We start from the raw sequence: 13,354 nt of genomic DNA on the forward strand, positions 1-13,354 counted from the left end.
CCGCGGTAACCAAATTTCCGTAAGAACCATCGAAGCTGAAGCAAAGGGTTGGTGATTTCTGATCCAAAGATGAGAGCAATGAGTTCAGTGCCATAATATCCTGTGATGAGGCAGATGCCTAAGCCAAAAATGGACACAACATGATGGCACAGCATGGTGGGACCTAGAAGTTTTATAAATAAAATTTATAATACATATTAATATGCTAAGCATTTTTTATTGTCAAGTATCATTTTTCACAGACATCTAAAAAAAGAAATTATATTATCTAATGCTGATTAATCTGATTTTAGAAGTGTAAGCAATTCTAACTTAACCTGAATAGATTCTCAATCAAATTATGTTGTTCCATCAACTAAAATAGTAAAATTTTTCATAAAGTTATTATAAAAAGTGGACATTTGTTTTATTGATTTGAAGAATATTTAAGTAACCATTATTTATATGGTAAAATACAAGAATCATTTTTAATATTTTATTGATACAAATTGAAATGAAATAAAGACATATACACTTTATTTCTTTAAAAAAATTATTCAGCTAACAATAACAATTACTTTTTATGGAACAAAATTAAAATATTGTTTTGTCTTAACATAACTGACCCTAAAAGACATATACTAATATAAAAGGAATATTATTAATTACAACTAGCAAGACCCATTATCCAGTGTTGCTTGGTGGTAGCATTTTCCCCAACCACATAAGAAAGTAAAGTATGGTTGGTGCTGTTGCTGTTGTAGTCCAACCACCAACCTCCTCATCAACCTCGGCAATCGAAATGCCCCCCAACAACCTACCTATGTTAATAACGGCTTTCGCAACAGATCTCATTTTGTGAGTGTCGGTGTGGTTGAGAAAGTAATTTAGCCCAAAATTAAGATATGTAATAATAAAAAACAATATATTTTGCTTTGTGACCTATTTGGGTCAAAAATTAATAACAAAACACTCCCTAATAGTTATAATAGATTAAAATATGCACAAATAATTTTAAATTTCATGGTATTTTGCATTATGACGTACTTGTCCCATCGACGAAATGTTGCATCCCTCTGCCTTTTCTACAAGTATTTTAGTGGTGAATGTTCTGACGAACTGCAATCACTTGTGCCCCCACGACGTGAGCACCCTCGACAAACCCGACAGGCTGCTAAATCCCACCCCCACACTGTAGAGATCCCTAGATGTAAAAGATCTTTTTACTCCAATAGTTTCTTCCCCAGAACCGCTAGACTCTGGAATTCCATTCCAGGACCCTGCTTCCCCAACAGTACTGACGTGCAGAAGTTCAAGTGTAACGTGAACCGACACCTTGCTGCCCAAATCCCTACATAGTACCCCAGTAGTGTTGCCCCTGATAGTAGCCCCCTACACCAAAGTGGCAATTTGCCTTGTTTGGGGTGAAAATGTAATAAAAAAATAAAAAATAAAAAATAAAAAAGGAATCATTTAATAATAGGGAATCTCTGTGCAAGGTCTCCATGGAGTATTGTTGCCACATCTGGGCTGGTGCATCTACCACTAGTCTCTCCCTCTTCGATAGAGTCCAAAAAAAGAGCCTTAAATCTAAGAGCTTACCAGTTCGAGCCACAACCCCAAATTCAAACTTAAAAAGAAGAAAAAAATGAAAAAAATTACCTGCACTAGCAAGGTGCTAATGTATGATGGCAGAAAGAAAAGGAAATCTAGAAAAAAGAAAGAGTCAAATGGACCATGGCGAAGCTATGATGTTGGAAAGTACAAAAAGCTCGCTTGCCCTCTCTCAATGACCGCAATGAGGTCATCTCTCTCTCTATGTATGTATGTATCTATCTATCTATCTATCTATCTATCGGCAGGATTGTCGTTTAGTTGTAATAATACTTGCTAACCCTATATCGAGCAAAAGGAAATAAAGTGGTTGACACTGCTATCACACTGATCGTAAACCAAACGTTTCACAAGTAAACAAATGAATAATCTAAATAAGGGTTTTAAATAAAAATAATTTTTTTTTTAAAAACAAAACTAATGTATTCACCAACAAACAGAAAATTTGTACTGTACTTATGCAGATTTTGAAAATTTGCACGGTACTTATGCAGATTTTGAATGGCCGGTTCCAAATCCAGGTATCAAATAAATAAATCAGTGCCTTCTCATGTTCGTTTCCTCAAAAACCATTGTTTCATTTTGTGTAGTCGCCTTTTTGGGTTTTGTAACTCGTTACCGGATGTTAGTGAAGCAGATTCTAATCTAAGTACAAACATGATCTAACATGTACATGTGATGATAGCAAACCTAATTTAAAAAAAAAGAAAATGTAATTAGAATGTATAAAAAATGATATCCTAAAAGTTAGGATGAAATAAAACCAGCAGCAATATAATTCTGTTTATTGTTTATTTATGGAGAATTATTTCATCCATGAAGTATAAATGTCTGTAGACATGCAGAATTATTTTAACCGTGATTTATAAATGTCCTGTTGGTGTGTATTTGTGCAGAAGGTTTTGTGCAATGTCTTGGGTGTCTGTTGATGATGTAGGAATATAATAGCATCATGAACGGGTTAACTTAATAGTGGAGAAGTCCAGATAAGCAAAGTTAATGTAGATATAGAAAATGGTGGCGTTTTTTGGAAGTGGCAAACTGTTTGTTTAATGGTAGCAGGAGTGAATAGCAGAATTTGAGAATGTTTACTTCTCAATCAATCAGCTTGGTCAGATTTCAGAAAGGGAGAAAATATTATTTTCTTAGTTGAAAAGTGGTAAGAGTATGCGATGTGTATGTAATCAATTATAGCTATAAACAAAAGAAAATACAATTACTTAATAGCTACTTATAGTGGATTCTATAATCTAGTATCCTTACTGAAAAATCAAAATTGATTATTCAAAAATTAGTATATATTTTGCTTAAGGCAAACTTCCAGCTACTAAATCTAATATATAACATTAAGTCAGATTGTTTTTCTACTTCAGACTTGTATATGAAAAATCGATCTTGGATTTTATCTTACATTCTTTACTTTTTTCCTCTTACCCTTAACAAGACATATCGCCACTTGGACGTAAGGGCCTACTATTTGGGACTATGCCTAGGAAATATTAACAAGATGTTGGTTTACGTTACATTTAAACTTCTGTATATCAGTACAGTTAAAGAAGCAGGTAGTAAGAAGGGAATTTCAAATTTGTTTGCAGGAAGAAACTATTAGAGTAGAAAGCTTTCTAGCATTTAGGAACCTCAACAGTGAAGGGATGTGATTTTGTTGCTAAGCGGGTTTGTCGGGGATCTGTATGTCAAGGGGGCACAAGTGTAACGTGTTCATCAGAGCACATTCCATTAAAATACTTGTAAATATGCAACACTGCAGCATTTGTGGACTCTATCCAATCTTCTAGCATGATAGAGGGAACCCACCTTCTTTGCAGAAGCCTTCACGATGTCCTCTGTGTATTTGTTCCTGTTCATATTGCCCATGAATGTTAGGCTGAGGAGTTTGAAGGAGAAATTCTCAGGTACGGTGTGATTTGTCATGGATATCGGTGGTTAGAAATGTCTTGTAATTGTTAAAGGAGAGCAGCTTAGTCTTACTAGCATTAAATGTTGCCATCCATTTACGGCCCCATTCCACTACAGTTTGGAGGTCATTTTCTAAGGATTCTGCCATTGTCTTTGATTTGTATACATCCGTTCTACCCCCATGCATGTTATCAGGGTTGCGGAGTCAGAGTTGGAAGGAGTCAGAGGTTTTAGCTGGAGTTGGAGTCGGATTTCTAAAAGTACTAGGAGTCAGTCAGAATTTTTTTATCCAACTCCGACTCCTTAAGTACAATAATTTTTTTTTTTTTTACATGGTTTTCCTGTTTGGTTTTACCAGTTTTTTTCTTTTTGTTGTATTGCATTTTTACCCCAAACAAGGCACATTGCCACTTTGATCTAGTGGGCTACTATCAGGGACCTAAGTTGCAGGGGTACTATGTAGAGAGTTTAGCCACAAGGTGTCTGTTCACATTACACTTGAACTTCTGCATGTCAGTACAGTTGGGGAAGTAGGAACCCGGAAGAGAATTCCAAAGTCTAGCAGTTCTGGGTAAGAAACTATTAGAGTAGAAGGCTTTCTTACATCTGGGGATCTCCACTGTGTAGAGATGGGACTTCACTGCTTGTTGGGTTTGGAGGGGGTACAAAGGCTTATAGTTCGTCAGAGCGTCCACTATTAAAATACTTGTAAAACAGGCAGAGAGATGCAACATTTCATCGATGGAGGGACTGAAGCTTACATGATATTTTAGAACCTATCAGATTGACAACTCTCTTTTGAACCCTGTCCAGGAGCAAGAGACTAGTAGCAGATGCACCAGCGCAAATGTGACAGCAGTACTCCATACATGGGCGAATGGTAGCTTTGTAGAGGTACAGGATACTTTCAAGCGTAAGTAACTTTTTAGCACGGTAGAGAGAGCCCACCTTCTTTGCAGCAGTCTTGGCAATGATCTTGATGTATACATTCCAACTCATGTTCCCTGTGAACATTAAGCCGAGGAGTTTGAATGAAGTACTTTCAGTAATGTATCTTTAGCCATAACTATTGGTGGTTGGTAGGGTTTCATGTAATTATTAAAGGAAACGAGCTTTGTCTTGGCAGCGTTAAACGTTACCATCCATTTTTGACCCCATTCCACTACAGACTGAAGGTCTTCTTCTAGGGTTTCTGACATTACCTTAGATATGTGCTCATTAGTTTCCCCACGTGCCTGCTGTAGAGTGTGGTGTCCGCGGTAAATATACTCATCTCGGAGACAATTTTATTAGTCATTTATGAATATCAGAAATAATAAAAGACCAAGGATCGATCTCTTAGGTATACACGCATTTATATCATATTGTTTGGACATACACCCATCAAGGAAAACCTGGATTCTTCTCTCATTTAAGAAGGATTTAATTATCTTAAGTATTTGTCCAGTAATACCATAGCTTTTATTTTCATGAGAAGACTATCGTGCCATACCCTGTCAAAAGCCTATTTATCCAGTGCTTGATATATATATTCAGAGATTACAGTTAGAATACCTGCAGTAGAATGGGCTTTTCTAAATCTATATTGTGTGTCAGACAGAAGTTTAACAGCTGTAAGGTGGTGGACTAGAGCTTGATTAATTAAGGATTCAAATATTTTGCCGAAAGGAGGGAGAAGGCTAATTGGGTGAGAATTTAATGGGTCAGTTCTTTCGCCAGAGTTTTTGTAAACTGGTACCACAGAAGCAGTTTTCTAGCAGCCAAGAAAGCAAGATTCGTTAAGACATTTGTTAAAGAGTTTAGAAAGAACTGAACCAACCTCAGCAGCGAATTTTCTTAATAGCACAGCCAGGATGAGATCAGGTCCACATACTTTTGAGGTGTCTAGGGTTTTTATGATATCATGTACTTGAGAAGGGGTTATTTTCAGATCATCTTGTGTGGTTTCTATCCACCAAGAAAAATCAAGGAGGGAATGGTTTGCTGGGTAGAGTTTAAGGCAAACTGACGGGCAAGCATGTTAGCTGTCTCAGTTGCTGTGCAAACAACCTCATGATTGTTGGATAGTGGGGGTATTGTTGATTCCATATTATTTACTACACTATTATAGATTTTGCAGAAGTCACAAGTTCCTAGTTTCTGCACTTCAATGTGTTTCCTAGTGGTTTCAGTATATACACTCTTAACTGTCGCTACTTCTTTCTTACCATTACTTCTAGCTTCTATGAACTTTTGTCTTACAGGACTTATGCTGGATGAATCTATTCTATGCATGTTGCCTCTGAGCAATGGTAGCCATGCAAGTAAAAGTAAACCATTGGGGAAAGTGGGGTTTGCTATAGAACTTCTGTGTAGGAACATGTGCTTCAATTGCTGCTTTGAACCATTCAGTAGTCTCATTTACGCACTGTTCTGCAGGAAGAGAAAAGATATTTCCCCATGAGGCATCTCTGATGTAATCTCTAATGGCATCCCAGTCAGCCTTATTGTAGTACTTTGTCGTTTGGAGCAATGGCTCTTCAACTTTGGCTCGAGAGTTTAGAGTGATGTCTATCATTATCACAGCGTGATCAGCATTCCCAAGTTGGCAGTGGGAATTTGTTACACAATCCTCAGGAACTGTTGTCAAAAATAGATCCACAAGTGAGGCTTGCTGGTTCTGGCGATCTGGGAGACGGGTCGGGAATGTCAAGGAATGGGATATAGCAAAGTTATGGATGACACAACCAGCTGTGTCAATGTAGTTAGAGAAGCCAAGCTAATTTCTGTGGTGGGCGGTAAACTCACCAAATACATGTATTTGGGCACTAATGTCAAGGGAGAGTGCTACAACTATGCTCTCAGAGACATGATTGATTATAGTACAGTCCTGGGTTGATAGAGAGTGATAAAGAAAATACAGGTAGCTAACGCTATGTTGTAAAGTTTGTTTAAAGCACATGAAGGCCTGGTCACCTGATTCTAGTTTAGATTCCTTAGACATGAGGAGGGTGTTACGAATATAGACTCCAAGTCCGTGCATGTGTCTATCTGAGTCTTTACAACAAAGTGGAAGATAACCAGACATGTTAAAGTGGTTAGATGGAGGAGTGCAAGTTAGTTTCACTTAGTTCTAAGATATCCGGGAAGTTTGTTACGATAAATGATTCGGCATCATCTAAGTTAGCTTAAAGTCCAGTAAGATATTTGTAAATGCAAGCCTCAAGGGAGGAAATGAATTCTTTGAGTGTCTGTCTGGTTTGAAAGTTTTTTTTTGGGGGGGGGGGGATTGAACTGTCATTTCATTTTATTTCATAGTTTCAGATCTAGAGTGAGGTGCTAGGCAAAACGGATATGCATAGTCACCACCATACAACACAAGTAGACCATCAGCCAGCTCCTCATCTAGAAGAATGTGGCATCGGGAATGCCCACCAGAGATAAGTGCAGAGCCCCTTTCCATGCGCGACATTGCACAACAAACATCCTGATATTATACAACTGATGATAGAGCAGCAGTTCTAAACACTAACAAAGAGATAGGGCTCCTGTACTGTCAGTCAGAAACAGCAACCAGCAACTGTCAAACCGGTACCCTCAAAACTGTCCGACAGCAGTCCAATCATTTTAACATATATGGTAAACAAGCACCCCCAAGATGCCCAGCTATAGGGGAAGGGAATGAGACAAATGTGGGGGACGGCATTCATTGCCCTAGTCAGGAAACAAGGCTAAGCACTGGACATCTCTAATGAGCCTCTGTGGCCACACCTCTGCTGGCTAATAGAAAAAGAAGGAGTATGGAAGCCGGGCGATAGGCAGAGCTTATCTACTCCTTAAGCAGATTAGGTTTGCAAACCGGTGATTTGATCAAGTAGAGAGGTTGTCGTCAAGGACTGCGGAAGCCTCCTTCCCCCGTTTGGTGCCAAGATGTATGAGGTCAGTGTCTGGACAATTGTTTTTGTTTTGGTTGTGACGTCACACAGGATTAATGAAAACTCTGTCTTTAGGTAGGATCACTGTGGATTGCATTGGAAAACAATCGGATTGTAATCTGATAGTTATCCAGTTCTTGAATCTACTTGAATTTGACAACTGGATTAGTCCAGGATTGATCCGGAATTACAATTTATCACCCACCAAAAAAACGGGCATAAATCAATAAGAAGCAACCCATGGAACTATAGCCTTTTATAGCTTTTCCGTCCTTTTTTTTAACATAGGAGTCACCACTTACCAAGGCCCGGAGGCCAATCGAGGATAAGGATTAATGAGTGTACAGAAGTCAATGAGACAATATCGTAGTAATCATTAGTAGTGAAAATTTGGTAAATTGGATTACTTAAAGGGAATGGCTGATCAAGAATTTGTTTCCGTTGGGCTTAAATATGACCAAATTGTAGTCAGCTGGAAAGCAGGCAAATGGAAGAGAGTTCCACAGGAATGCACTTCTAAGAAAGAAGCTTGTTCATGGAATCTACATTTAGGTTGAGGCACAGATAAGGAGTGGGGGAAATTATTGATAGTGTTTTCAGATAGACGAGTGTTTTTCATGAAAGTTTGGTGAGGGGGGACCATAGATTAGAGCCCAGATGAGCATCTGCCATGAAAATAGCGATAAAGCAGAGACAGGCTTGCAGTGTCTCTTCTATTGGAAAGCGGTTGCAGGGAAGAGAAAAGGGCATCCCCACTAGTCTATGAAGTCTATTTTGAACTCTGTCAATGCAGGATAATGTTTTTCTAGCAGATGTGGCAACAATACTTCATCTTTGGATGTACCTGGCTCTTATATAGGTAGAGAATTGCATCAGCAGTGAGATATCTACCATTTTTCCAGTGACCTTGGCAACAGATTTGATGTACGTGTTCCATCTCAGATCAGGAGTAAAGGTCAGAATCCTCCCCAAGATGAGAGCCATTCATTTCAATTGATGCCAGACAGGGGAACAGAGCGTTGATGATGTAAAGATAGAAGCTTGGTTTTAGATGCATTAACATTAACCAGCCACTTCTTTCCCCATTGCACTACATGCTCCAGATCAGAGGAGAGAGAATCATAGAGAACTTCGACATTTATGGCCTTTGATATGTTGCTATAGATGGTAGTGGCATCAGCATAAATGTCTAAGAATGATCTTAGGATGTGATTTGGGAGATCATTGATGTAGATCAGGAAGAGAGTTGGGCCCAGGATGGGCCTCTGAGGGACTCCAGAATTAATACTGTGGGCTTCTAATTTCTGCTCATCAACCACTACTCTTATGAATCTATCAGAGAGAAATGATTTGATAATTCAGAAAACTTTCCAGCTATATCATAGCTGGAGATCTTGTGAAGTAGGCCTTTATACCATACCCTATAAAAAGTCTTTGATATGTCAAGAGCAATTGCCCTAGAAAAGAAGGCTCCATCAAGAGATTCGCTAATCCTATGAGATATAACCATAATCTGCTGTAGATCTAGCATGTTACTAAGAAGGTTGTTTTTGCTGAGGTGGTTTCCTACTTCTCCATTTAACATGGATTCCAGCAACTTATGATGTACAGGAGACTAATTGGTCTGTAGTGAGAGAAAGATACCTGATCACCTGAATTCTTAAATAAATGGCATACTGATGAGGTTTTCTGGGGTGTGTAGAAGCAATTATCCTCAAGACAACACTTAAACAGCCTTATAAGTAGGGGAACTTGTTCTGTTTGAAGCTTTTCAGTACTATAATTGGAATGCCATCAAGGTTTTTGATTATCTTGGTAACATCAAGCACAGATATTTGTATGTCGCATAGCATGTTTTCTGATACGAGAGGAAATACGGGAGATTGACAGCTTTGGTAGGGTATAATTAGTTGCAAAGTTCTTGGCAAAGAGTTTGGCTTTGTCTGATGCTGGCAAGATTACCTCAGATCCATTGATGATGGTGAGGATCGAACACATGCTTTTGTTCAGGATCCTCTTTTCTATTTGCCAAAACTGGTGAGAACCAAGCTGCTGCTCAGCTACTTTGGACTTAATGAACTGAGCATACAACTGTCTTGCATTCTTTATTACTTTTTTACGGTGGTTGCTGGCAATCCTAGAATCGGCTTCAGTCTCAGTACAGCTTCCTGTTTTTCCTTTGATCCTCTTTCCATAAAGGCAATACTATCTTTTAAAAAATTTCTTCTCTGTATAATATGTGTCTTTACTCCCCTCTTCTAATGAGAAGCATTTGGCTTCAAAATGCAATGGCCTAAAGAGGTTTCTCTATCCCGAAATATTGTCGTCCCTTTTGAACTGATAGCATAATAAAATTTGATGGAAAATTTTTTTATCCTTTTGTTATCTTAACTTACTCTATAAAATTAGTTTGTATTTTCAAACGTATTTATAATGTATTTTTAACCACATTTCGAAACTCCCATTCTCATCTGAATTGATTTTAACTGGGGAGTCTACTCCCCATGTTATACAATAAAATACAATAATCAAATTTTGCAAGGGGGACTTGCATAAAAAAAGCTTTAAATATATTTAAAATTTTAACCATCCCTTAATCTGTCTTTAAAATAGATATTACTAAAACAATTTATTTTATTGTATTATTTTATTCCATTTCTATATTCTGTGCTATCTACCCGCTTAAAACGCTATTTTCCCAGATTTTTCTCGCATGCCATCTTGTTTGTAATATATTAGTAATAGTTAGCAATATATGTATAGGCACAATAGAAAAATTAGAAATATGCATCTCTTTTCTAGCATTCATCACCTTTGGTAAATGAGTTTGTATATTTTAAATTATTAATAAAGAAATCGAAACTTATACCATTTCAATTAAATAAAAGATGGAAGTATTAAAATTAAAGCACACATTTGGCTCTTAAGGCAGATACTCCCTCCCTCTTACTGCTCTCAAGTAAACGCTAATCTTTGCACCGCAATTCATTCCATGTGGAGACATTAGCCTTTTAGCTAGACCAACATGGGTCGCTCGAAGGACACCAAGTTAAGTGCATCTATCTGTGTGGTGTGTAACCTCTTTATGTAGATCTAGTCCCATTTCTTTTATTTTCTTTGCTTTATATTCCCTTACATATTCAAATAATTATTATTACTACCTATTCATTTATTTAAAAACAAATTAGTTGCTAGAGCAAATTGATTCTCTCACAGTACTTGAAAGGTACAATTTCTTGTAGATATAAGAGGGGAATCTATCTCCAATCCTACACTTATTTATGTAGAATAGAGAAAAACTTTTAAGTAAGATACTCAATATCTTCATTCATGTGGGGGCGCAGAAGTACCTGGTGTAGAAACCAGGCACATGGTTACTCCTGTCGGTGTGATGAACCCATAGATCTTATCAGATCATTCATCTAAGAGAAAGAAAACTGATAATAAAACTGGCGGAGAGAGAGGCCTCCTAAGTCATGTTCGACAACCTTCCTAGAGCTGGTGACTCAAACAAATTCCTGGTTTGCAAATCTAACTTGCTTAAGGAGTAGATAGGATCTGCCTATCGCCAGTTTTCAGACTTTTTTTTTTGTATTAGCCAGACCAGAGGTACAATACCAGGGACTCAACAAAGTCACCTTGTGCTTGGCCTTGTTTTCTGACTTGATCATTGAATGCTGTTCCCCTATTCTCTGATTTAAATTTCACTTTTTCTCTCAGAAACTGAGAAAATTGGGTTTGCTTGCATGCCACTTGTGCTCACATGACTTACTTGGGCCGGTCTTGTCTGAGAGGTTGAAGGTAACAGTTTGTCTGGCTGCTGTTTCCGACTGACAGTACAAAAGCCTTAACTATTTGGTAATGCTTAGACTGACTGCTCTGTCATCAGTTGTATAATATTAGGATAGTTGTAGTGCCATGTCACGCATGGAAAGGGACCCTGCTGCTATATCTGGTGGGCTTTCATGAAACCACAACTTCTAGACAGGACTCGGCTAATGGGCCAACTTGGTGTCAAAACTGACCCACTTTGCTCAACACTCTTCCCCTAACCTGACATCAAACAAAAATGTAATGAAATGACAACCCAAACAAATATCATGATAAAACCAGACAACCACTCAAACAAAACCAATTCGTCTTCTCCCTTGAGGCTTGCTTTCACAAATATCCATTGGCTTAGAGGTCATATAGATGATGTAGAGTCTTACTTTTTAGTAAACTCCCCAGATATCTTAGCATTAAGTGAAACAAACTTACACTCTTCAATCCCCTCTAACTACTTTAACATGACAGGATACCTCACTCTTTGGTGTAAGGACTCGGACAAGCTTGGTGTCTATATGCGTAGCACTCTCCCATAAACTAGAGAGAAAAATCGTGAATCGGATGACCAGGCTTTTATGTGCTTTTGACTAACATTTCATCACATTTCAGCATTAGTTACTTGTATTTTCTCTAACATTTTTCCTCAAGTTAGGATTGTACCCTAATCGATCATGTCTCTGATAGTATAGATGCAGCACTCTCCTTGGATAGTAACACCCAAATACATGTGTTTGGTGACTTTAATGTCCTCCATAAAAATTGGTTTGATTCCTCAGGTTACACAGATGCAGCTGGATGCTCCACTAATAGCTTCTTTATAGCCATTCCCTCACACAGACAGTAATGCTTCCAACTCACCTACCAGATCATGAACCTCAGCAGGCTTCACTTCTAGACCTATTCCTCACCACACTACCTGAGGATTGTGTGACTAATGCCCACAGTCCACTTGGAAACGCAGACCACCTAGTGGTATCAGTTGACATCACTTTTAAATCCCAACCTCAAGGTGAGGACCATTGCTCAAAACAACAAGGTACTACAATAGGGCTGACTGGAAAACCATTAGAGAACACACCCAAGATGCCCATGGACCGATATCTTCTTGCTTCCAGCTGAACAGTGTACCAATGAGAAAACTGAATTGTGCAAAGCAGGCATTGAAGCACATGTTCCCACACGGAAGTAATATAGCAAGCCTCACTCACCCCCCATGGTTCACTACAGATTGTGCAGCTGCTATTGCATAAAGACAGCATGCATTTCACCAGTTTGTACGTCATTAGTCAAATACAAATAGGTAAAAATTCATAGATGCTAGAAATCATTATAAGAGAGAAATAGCGATAACCAAAAGAAAACATGCTGAAATAATTAGGGAACACATAGAATTGCAAAAGATTGAAACTCGTGATTTCTGAAAAATCTATAATAGTGTAGTGAATAAAGGGCAATCAGTAATTCCTCCACTGAGCAACAACCAGAAGGTCGCATGCAGGACAATGGAGACGGTGGAACTGCTTGCCCGGTGATTCGTCTCCAACTCCACCTTAGAGTCAACAAACAACTGCCTCCCAAATTTCCCTATGCGAACTGAAGCCACATTAGATGATGTAAAAATCATCCCTTCTCATGTCCGCAATATCATAAAAAACTTAGACACCTCAAAGGCCTGATCTCATCCCTGCTATACTAATAAAGAAATGTTCAACTGATCTAGCCCCTATACTTTCCAAGCTCTACAATAAATGCTTTGCTGAATCTTGGTTCCCTAATAGCTGGAAGATGGCCTCTGTGGTACCATTGCACAGGAATCCTGGTGAAAGAACAGACCCTCTCAATTAGTCTCTTCCCCATCTTCGCTAAAATCTTTGAAACCTTAATTAATCAAGCACTAGTCCACCACCTTGCAAAAGCAAATTTTCTCTCTGATAAATAATATGGATTCAGGCAATGTCGTTCTACTGCAGATATTTTAATATTCATCTCTGAACACATTTACCACGTACTAGATAAGGTGGGCGAAGCCATAGCTGTAGCCCTTGATATATCCAAGGCCTTTGACAAAGTCTGGCACAAAGGGCTGCTAATGAAAATTAAAT

At 38.3% G+C, this 13,354-nt stretch overlaps 1 protein-coding gene across 1 annotated transcript in view; it reads right to left on the reverse strand.

Moving 5' to 3' along the window:
- Positions 1-4: 4 nt before the first annotated feature.
- The window catches only part of LOC145248631 (TLC domain-containing protein 5-like), a gene marked incomplete at its 3' end in the record, with an annotated part of 51,969 nt that continues 38,619 nt past the window's right edge, over positions 5-13,354 (reverse strand). Inside the window, exon 5 of the mRNA XM_080110308.1 lies at positions 5-163. Within this exon, the coding sequence (XP_079966434.1) occupies positions 5-163 (159 nt within the window). The remainder of the gene's footprint in view (positions 164-13,354) is intronic.

Source organism: Euprymna scolopes, chromosome 27, assembly GCF_053919585.1.
Source record: "Euprymna scolopes isolate OS-2025 chromosome 27, ASM5391958v1, whole genome shotgun sequence".
Classification (NCBI taxonomy): domain Eukaryota; kingdom Metazoa; phylum Mollusca; class Cephalopoda; order Sepiida; family Sepiolidae; genus Euprymna; species Euprymna scolopes.